The sequence below is a fragment of the Lolium perenne genome, chromosome 7 (assembly GCF_019359855.2).
Source record: "Lolium perenne isolate Kyuss_39 chromosome 7, Kyuss_2.0, whole genome shotgun sequence".
Lineage (NCBI taxonomy): Eukaryota > Viridiplantae > Streptophyta > Magnoliopsida > Poales > Poaceae > Lolium > Lolium perenne.
Window position 1 is genome coordinate 88,554,680 of NC_067250.2, and position 10,064 is coordinate 88,564,743.

The 10,064-nt window shown below is 44.6% G+C and overlaps 1 protein-coding gene across 1 annotated transcript; it reads left to right on the forward strand.

The window, feature by feature from the left end:
• Nucleotides 1-4,459: 4,459 nt before the first annotated feature.
• Nucleotides 4,460-5,338, forward strand: LOC139833364 (uncharacterized). The gene is made up of 2 exons (XM_071823627.1): nt 4,460-4,911; nt 5,016-5,338. Exons 1-2 carry the CDS (start codon nt 4,482-4,484, stop codon nt 5,027-5,029), a joined length of 444 nt encoding a protein of 147 aa, XP_071679728.1. The 5' UTR covers nt 4,460-4,481; the 3' UTR covers nt 5,030-5,338.
• Nucleotides 5,339-10,064: the final 4,726 nt, after the last annotated feature.

Here is a 10,064-nt window from a genome sequence, read left to right on the forward strand (position 1 = left end):
TTATGGACTGAAGCAAGCATCCCGGAGTTGGAATTTACGCTTTGATAGAGTGATCAAAGACTTCGGTTTTATACGGACTCATGGTGAGGCCTGTATTTACAAGAAAGTGAGTGGGAGCTCTGTAGCGTTCCTGATATTATATGTGGATGACATATTATTGATTGGGAATGATATAGAACTATTAAGCAGTGTTAAAGGTTATTTGAATAAATGTTTTTCAATGAAAGACCTTGGTGAAGCAGCATACATTTTAGGCATCAAGATTTATAGAGATAGATCAAGACGCCTAATAGGCCTTTCACAGAGTACATACTTGGACAAGATTCTAAAGAAGTTTAGAATGGATGAAAGCAAGAAAGGGTTCTTGCCTATGTTGCCAGGTAAGGTCTTGAGTAAGACTCAAGGTCCAGCTACAGCAGAAGAAAGAGAGAGGATGAGCAAGATCCCCTATGCTTCGGCAGTAGGCTCTCTCATGTATTCCATGCTGTGTACTAGACCGGATATCGCACATGCTGTTGACCAGCAGATATCAAAGTGATCCAGGAATGGAACACTGGACAGCGGTCAAGAATATCCTGAAGTACTTGAAAAGGACTAAGGATATGTTTCTTTGTTATGGCGGTGACCAAGAGCTCGTTGTAACTAGTTACACCGATGCAAGTTGGAACACCGATCCTGATGACTCTAAGTCTCAGTCTGGGTACGTGTTTATATTGAATGGTGCGGCGAAGTCTGGAGCAGCCCAAGCAAGCAGTGCACGGTAGCGAAATCTTCAACAGAATCTGAATATATAGCGGCTTCAGAGGCTTCATCGGAAGCGGTATGGATGAAGAGGTTCATTGTTGAGCTTGGTGTGGTTCCTAGTGCATTGGACCTGTTAGTCATTTATTGTGACAACACGGGTGCCATCGCCAATGCAAAGGAACCAAGGTCACACAAGAAGCTGAAGCATATCAAGCTGCGTTTTCATTCGATTCGCGAGTACATCGAAGATGGTGAAGTAGAGATTTGCAAAGTACACACAGATCTGAATGTTGCAGATCCGTTGACTAAAGCTCTCCCTAGGGCAAAGCATGACCAACACCAGAATGCTATGGGTGTTAGGTACCTTACAATGTAATCTAGATTATTGACTCTAGTGCAAGTGGGAGACTGTTGGAGATATGCCCAAGAGGCAATAATAAAGTGGTTATTATAATATCTTTGTGTTTATGATAAAAGTTTGCATACCATGCTATAATTGTATTAACCGAAACATTGATACATGTGTGTTATGTAAACAACAAGGAGTCCCTAGTAAGCCTCTTGTATAACTAGCTTGTTGATTAATGGATGATCATGGTTTCGTGATCATGAACATTGGATGTTATTAATAACAAGGTTATGTCATTAGTTGAATGATATAATGGACACACACCCAAATGAGCATAGCATAAGATCAAGTCATTAAGTTCAATTTGCTATAAGCTTACGATACATAGTTGTCTTAATCCTTCGACCATGAGATCATGTAAATCACTTACACCGGAAGGGTACTTTGATTACATCAAACGCCATTGCGTAAATGGGTGGTTATAAAGATGGGATTAAGTATTTGGAAAGTGTGAGTTGAGGCATATGGATCAATAGTGGGATTTGTCCATCCTGATGACGGATAGATATACTCTGGGCCCTCTCGGTGGAATGTCGTCTGATTAGCTTGCAAGCATATGATTTGATCATAAGAGATGACATACCGCGGTACGAGTAAAGAGTACTTGTCAGTAACGAGGTTGAACAAGGTATGGAGATACCGATGATCAAACCTCGGATAAGTAAAGTATCGTGTGACAAAGGGAATTGACATCGTATGTAAATGGTTCAATCGATCACTAAGTCATCGTTGAATATGTGGGAGCCATTATGGATCTCCAGATCCCGCTATTGGTTATTTCTCGGAGAGGAGTCTCGACCATGTCTACATAGTTCGCGAACCGTAGGGTGACGCGCTTAAGGTTCGATGTCGCATAAGTAGATTTGAATATGGTATGGAGACGAAGTTTGTTCGGAGTCTCGGATGTGATCCAGGATGTCACGAGGAGGTCCGGAATAGTCCGGAGAATAAGATTCATATAAGGGAAGTTGATTTCTGGTTTTCGGAAATGTTCGGGATTTTTCCGGTGGTTGACTGGAAGGTTCTAGAAGGTTCCGGAGGGGTCCTCCATGGGGCCCACGACCTAGGAGGCCTAGCATGGGCCGAGGGGATGCTCCCTGGCCTAATGGGCCAGGGGCACATGGCCCCCAAGGCCCAGGCCGGCCAACCCCCTAGGGTTTCCTAGGGGGGGATCAACTTGGGGGAGGGGAAAGCCCTCTCCCCCCTCTTGGCCGCCGCCCCCCCAACCCTAGATGGGAAGGGGGGCCACCTTGGCCGGCTGGCCCCCTATATAAAGAGGGGAGGGGGTGGCCGGCCACACCCCCAATCCATTGCATCCTCCTCTGGCCGCCTCTCCCTCCACCATACGCTGCTCCGGCTTAGGCGAAGCCCTGCAGCTTTTCTTCCTCCACTACCACCACCACGCCGTCGTGCTGCTGGAATTTGGAGGAGATCTACCACACCTCCGCTGCCCGCTGGAACGGGAGAGGAAGGAGCTTCATCGACACCGTACGCGCGACCGAGTACGGAAGTGCTGCCGGATTGCAGCACCGGGGACGATCGTCTACACCAACAACGAGATTAATCTCGTAGGATTTGGAATCTTCGAGGGTTAGTCTCATCTTCATCTCGTTGCTTAGATCTTGTAGATTAGATCTTGGGTGTTCCATAGATTAGATCTTGGATTTATTCGTTTTGCGGTAGGAAATTTTTTTGTTTTCTATGCTACGAACCCCATCAGTGGTATCAGAGCCATGTCTATGCATAGATCTGTTGCACGAGTAGAACACAATGTTTTTGTGGGCGGTGATGCTCTTGTTGCTTTAGTTTGTGTACTTTGCTTCTTGCGGGATGGTGGGATGAAGCGGCCCGGGCTAACCTTACATGACCGCGTCTCATGAGACTTGCTCCACGCTTGACATGCAACTTGTATTGCATAAGTGGCTTTGCGGGTGTCTGTCTCTCCCACCATAGTGAAGATTGCAATTTACACTTCTATTGTCAACACTAGTATCACCGTTGTGGTTCATGTTCGTAGGTAGATTGGATCTTACTCGAAAACCCTAAACCACGTAAAATATGCAAACCAAATTAGAGGCGTCTAACTTGTTTTTGCAGGGTTTGGTGATGTGATATGGCCATGATGTGATGATGATTATATTTGATGTATGAGATGTTCATTATTGTATTATGGCAACCGGCATGAGCCTAATGGTTGTCTTTTATTTTGTAAAAGACCTGCGTGTCTATTCATCATGTAATAGCTTTATTTCAAGTAGTTGTTATAGTAGCTATAAGTGATGGACAACCATGAAGCGGCGCCACTGACCTTGACGCCATGCTGGTGATGATGGAGATCATGTCCGTGCTTTGGAGATGGAGATCAAAAGCACAAAGAAGAAAGGCCATATCATATCACACATTATGAATTGCATGTGATGTTAATCCTTTTATGCATCTTATTTTGCTTAGATCGCGACGGTAGCATTATAAGATGATCCCTCTCACTAAATATCAAGATAATAAAGTGTTCATCCTTAGTATGCACCGTTGCTAAGACTTGTCGTTTCGAAGCATCTCGTGATGATCGGGTGTGATAGACTCTACATGTGCATACAACGGGTGCAAGCCAGATTTGCACACGCGGATACCAAGGTTGCCTTGACGAGCCTAGCATGTACAGACATGGTCTCGGAACACGGGATACCGAAAGGTAGAGCATGAATCATATGAATGATATGATGAACACTTTGAGTGTTCGCCTTTGAAGCTACATCTTTTCTCGTGAAGATCGGACTTGGTGTAGTGGATTTGGTTCGTAATCACTAAGACAATGCGAGGGATGTTGTTTTAAGTGGGAGTTCACCTAGTTAATTTCAGAATTAAAATTGAACTCAATTTATCATAAACTTAGTCTAAACTCTTTGCAAATATGTTGTAGATTGTGGCGCCCCCCTCCATCAATTTTAACCAGTTCCTAGAGAAAGAAAAGCTTAAGGGCAATGGTACCAACTTCACTGACTGGTTCCGTCATGTGAGGATTTTCCTCACTGGTGGAAACCTGCAATTTGTGCTCGAAGCACCGCTAGGTCCCCCACCACCTCCTGCAGTGTCCGAGGACATAAAGAATGTTTATGAGACTCGGGCAACTCGGTACTCCGAAGTTCAGTGTGCCATCTTGTGCAGCTTAGAGGCAGAGCTCCAAAAGCGTTTTGAGCACCACGACCCCTGTGAGATGATGCGTGAGCTCAAACTTATCTTTGAGACTCATGCGGCCGTGGAGAGCTATGAGGCCTCGAAGCAGTTCTTTACCTGCATGGTGGAAGAAGGCAGCTCCGTTAGTGAGCACATGCTCGTCATGTCCGGGCATGCGAAGAAGCTCAATGACTTGGGGATGATGATCCCTAACCAGCTGGGTATTCATCGTGTCCTTCAATCACTGCCACCAAGTTACAAGAACTTCGTGATGAACTACAACATGCAGAACATGAATAAAGATTTACCTGAAATCTTTTCCATGCTGAAATCTGCTGAAGTAGAGATTAAGAAGGAGAACCAAGTGTTGATGGTCAACAAGACCACCAGTTTCAAAAAGCAAGGCAAGCCTAACAAGGGTAACTTCAAGAAGGGCGGCAAGAAAGTTGCACCGCATCCTGAGAAGCCTAAGGCTAGTCCTAAACCTGAGACTGTGTGCTATTACTGCCAGGGGAAGGGGCACTGGAAGCGCAATTGCCCCAAATACTTGGCCGATCTGAAGAGCGGCCACGTCAAAAAGAAAGGTATATTTGATATACATGTTATTGATGTCTATCTTGCTGGTTCTCGTAGTAGTGCCTGGGTATTTGATACTGGTTCGGTTGCTCACATTTGTAACTCGAAACAGGAACTGCGGAATAGACGAAGCCTGGCAAGAGACGAGGTGACGATGCGCGTTGGAAATGGATCCAAAGTCGATGTGATCGCTGTCGGCACGCTCCCTCTACATCTACCTTCGGGATTAGTTTTAAACCTTAATAATTGTTATTTGGTACCTGCGTTGAGCATGAACATTATATCTGGATCTTGTTTAATGCAAGACGGTTATTCGTTTAAGTCTGAGAATAATGGTTGTTCGATTTATATGAGTAATGTCTTTTATGGCCATGCACCTGAGATGAATGGTTTATTCTTGTTAAATCTCGATAGTAGTGATACACATGTTCATAACATTAATGCTAAGCGAATGAAAATGAATGATAATTCTACTTATATGTGGCACTGTCGTCTTGGTCATATTGGAGTGAAGCGCATGAAGAAACTCCATTCCGATGGACTTCTTGAGTCACTTGACTTTGAGTCACTTGACAGATGCGAAGCATGTCTAATGGGAAAAATGACTAAGACTCCATTTTCTGGTACAATGGAGCGAGCTACAGACTTATTGGAAATCATACATACCGATGTGTGCGGACCAATGAGTGTAGCATCGCGCGGTGGTTATCGTTATGTTCTAACCTTCACGGATGATCCGAGTAGATATGGATATATTTACTTTATGATAAATAATTACTATACTATTGATAAGTTCAAGGAATTACTAAGTGAACTAGAAAATAAACGTAACAAGAAGATTAAGTTTCTCGTTTCCGATCGCGGAGGCGAATATCTGAGTTATGAGTTTGGCATGCATTTAAAGAAATGCGGAATACTTTCACAGTTGACACCGCCGGGAACACCACAGCGTAATGGTGTGTCCGAACGTCGTAATCGAACTCTGTTAGATATGGTTCGGTCTATGATGTCTCTTACCGATTTGCCGTTATCGTTTTGGGGTTATGCATTAGAGACAGCCGCATTCACTTTAAATAGGGCACCATCTAAATCCGTTGAAACGACACCATATGAACTATGGTTTGGAAAGAAACCTAAGTTGTCGTTCCTTAAGGTTTGGGGTTGCGAAGCTTATGTAAAGAAGTTACAGCCTGACAAGCTAGAACCCAAAGCGGAGAAATGCGTCTTCATAGGATACCCTAAAGAAACAATTGGGTACACTTTCTATCACAGATCCGAAGGCAAAATCTTTGTTGCCAAGAACGGATCTTTTCTTGAGAAGGAGTTTCTCACTAAAGAAGTGACTGGAAGGAAAGTAGAACTCGACGAGGTTAATGAACCTTCTCTCATAAATCAGAGTAGCGCAGTGCCGGAAGAAATTCCTGCACAGCCTGCACCGATAGGAGAGGAAGCGAATGATGATGATCATGAAACTTCGAACGAGGAAGCTACTGAACCTCACAGATCGACGAAGGAACGTACCACTCCTGATTGGTATGATCCCTGTCTGAATGTCATGATTGTGGACAACAATGATGAGGACCCTGCGACGTATGAAGAAGCAATGATGAGCCCAGATTCCAACAAATGGCAAGAAGCCATGAAATCTGAAATGGGATCCATGTATGATAACAAAGTATGGACTTTGGTAGACTTACCTGATAGCCGCAAGGCTATCGAGAATAAATGGATCTTTAAGAGAAAAACAGATGCTGATGGTAATATTACTGTCTATAAAGCTCGACTTGTCGCAAAGGGTTTCCGACAAATTCAAGGAGTTGACTACGATGAGACTTTCTCACCTGTAGCGAAGCTAAAGTCTGTGAGGATTTTGTTAGCAATAGCTGCATTTTTCGATTATGAAATCTGGCAGATGGATGTCAAAACGGCGTTCCTTAATGGTGATATTGAGGAAGAGTTGTATATGGTACAACCCAAAGGTTCTGTCGATCCTGAAAATGCTGACAAGGTATGCAAACTTCAGCGTTCCATTTATGGACTAAAGCAAGCATCCCGGAGTTGGAATTTACGCTTTGATAGAGTGATCAAAGACTTCGGTTTTATACGGACTCATGGTGAGGCCTGTATTTACAAGAAAGTGAGTGGGAGCTCTGTAGCGTTCCTGATATTATATGTGGATGACATATTATTGATTGGGAATGATATAGAACTATTAAGCAGCGTTAAAGGTTATTTGAATAAATGTTTTTCAATGAAAGACCTTGGTGAAGCAGCATACATTTTAGGCATCAAGATTTATAGAGATAGATCAAGACGCCTAATAGGCCTTTCACAGAGTACATACTTGGACAAGATTCTAAAGAAGTTTAGAATGGATGAAAGCAAGAAAGGGTTCTTGCCTATGTTGCCAGGTAAGGTCTTGAGTAAGACTCAAGGTCCAGCTACAGCAGAAGAAAGAGAGAGGATGAGCAAGATCCCCTATGCTTCGGCAGTAGGCTCTCTCATGTATGCCATGCTGTGTACTAGACCGGATATCGCACATGCTGTTAGTTTGACCAGCAGATATCAAAGTGATCCAGGAATGGAACACTGGACAGCGGTCAAGAATATCCTGAAGTACTTGAAAAGGACTAAGGATATGTTTCTTTGTTATGGCGGTGACCAAGAGCTCGTTGTAACTAGTTACACCGATGCAAGTTGGAACACCGATCCTGATGACTCTAAGTCTCAGTCTGGGTACGTGTTTACATTGAATGGTGCGGCAGTAAGCTGGAGCAGTTCCAAGCAGTGCACGGTGGCGAAATCTTCAACAGAATCTGAATATATAGCGGCTTCAGAGGCTTCATCGGAAGCGGTATGGATGAAGAGGTTCATTGTTGAGCTTGGTGTGGTTCCTAGTGCATTGGACCCGTTAGTCATTTATTGTGACAACACGGGTGCCATCGCCAATGCAAAGGAACCAAGGTCACACAAGAAGCTGAAGCATATCAAGCTGCGTTTTCATTCGATTCGCGAGTACATCGAAGATGGTGAAGTAGAGATTTGCAAAGTACACACAGATCTGAATGTTGCAGATCCGTTGACTAAAGCTCTCCCTAGGGCAAAGCATGACCAACACCAGAATGCTATGGGTGTTAGGTACCTTACAATGTAATCTAGATTATTGACTCTAGTGCAAGTGGGAGACTGTTGGAGATATGCCCAAGAGGCAATAATAAAGTGGTTATTATAATATCTTTGTGTTTATGATAAAAGTTTGCATACCATGCTATAATTGTATTAACCGAAACATTGATACATGTGTGTTATGTAAACAACAAGGAGTCCCTAGTAAGCGTCTTGTATAACTAGCTTGTTGATTAATGGATGATCATGGTTTCGTGATCATGAACATTGGATGTTATTAATAACAAGGTTATGTCATTAGTTGAATGATATAATGGACACACACCCAAGTGAGCATAGCATAAGATCAAGTCATTAAGTTCAATTTGCTATAAGCTTACGATACATAGTTGTCTTAGTCCTTCGACCATGAGATCATGTAAATCACTTACACCGGAAGGGTACTTTGATTACATCAAACGCCATTGCGTAAATGGGTGGTTATAAAGATGGGATTAAGTATTTGGAAAGTGTGAGTTGAGGCATATGGATCAATAGTGGGATTTGTCCATCCTGATGACGGATAGATATACTCTGGGCCCTCTCGGCGGAATGTCGTCTGATTAGCTTGCAAGCATATGATTTGATCATAAGAGATGACATACCACGGTACGAGTAAAGAGTACTTGTCAGTAACGAGGTTGAACAAGGTATGGAGATACCGATGATCAAACCTCGGATAAGTAAAGTATCGTGTGACAAAGGGAATTGACATCGTATGTAAATGGTTCAATCGATCACTAAGTCATCGTTGAATATGTGGGAGCCATTATGGATCTCCAGATCCCGCTATTGGTTATTGCTCGGAGAGGAGTCTCGACCATGTCTACATAGTTCGCGAACCGTAGGGTGACGCGCTTAAGGTTCGATGTCGCATAAGTAGATTTGAATATGGTATGGAGACGAAGTTTGTTTGGAGTCTCGGATGTGATCCAGGATGTCACGAGGAGGTCCAGAATAGTCCGGAGAATAAGATTCATATAAGGGAAGTTGATTTCTGGGTTTCGGAAATGTTCGGGATTTTTCCGGTGGTTGACTGGAAGGTTCTAGAAGGTTCCGGAGGGGTCCTCCATGGGGCCCACGACCTAGGAGGCCTAGCATGGGCCGAGGGGATGCTCCCTGGCCTAATGGGCCAGGGGCACATGGCCCCCAAGGCCCAGGCCGGCCAACCCCCTAGGGTTTCCTAGGGGGGGATCAACTTGGGGGAGGGGAAAGCCCTCTCCCCCCTCTTGGCCGCCGCCCCCCCCCCCCAACCCTAGATGGGAAGGGGGGCCACCTTGGCCGGCTGGCCCCCTATATAAAGAGGGGAGGGGTGGCCGGCCACACCCCCCATCCATTGCCTCCTCCTCTGGCCGCCTCTCCCTCCACCATACGCTGCTCCGGCTTAGGCGAAGCCCTGCAGCTTTTCTTCCTCCACTACCACCACCACGCCGTCGTGCTGCTGGAATTTGGAGGAGATCTACCACACCTCCGCTGCCCGCTGGAACGGGAGAGGAAGGAGCTTCATCGACACCGTACGCGCGACCGAGTACGGAAGTGCTGCCGGATTGCAGCACCGGGGACGATCGTCTACACCAACAACGAGATTAATCTCGTAGGCTTTGGAATCTTCGAGGGTTAGTCTCATCTTCATCTCGTTGCTTAGATCTTGTAGATTAGATCTTGGGTGTTCCATAGATTAGATCTTGGATTTATTCGTTTTGCGGTAGGAAATTTTTTTGTTTTCTATGCTACGAACCCCATCAGTCCCAGAGCTGAAACCCGGTTCCTGAAGCAAGCGCTTTTTCTCTCCTTCCCGTCCATCCATCTGCAACAAGTTAAATTTGAGTACAGAACTTGCACAGCAATGCAAACTATTGATCAAAACAGCGGCAGCATCAATATAAATAATTAACTACATATGCCAGCACACATACAGTGTGAGCAAGATCTGCTTCTCCTGCTGAAGGATCATTATGTGGTTCACCATGATAAACCCACCTAACATATGTGCGGT

Bases quoted from the DNA above. Each gene is read 5' to 3' on its own strand.
- LOC139833364 (XM_071823627.1), top strand. From the start codon at position 4,482: ATGCTCGTCATGTCCGGGCATGCGAAGAAGCTCAATGACTTGGGGATG.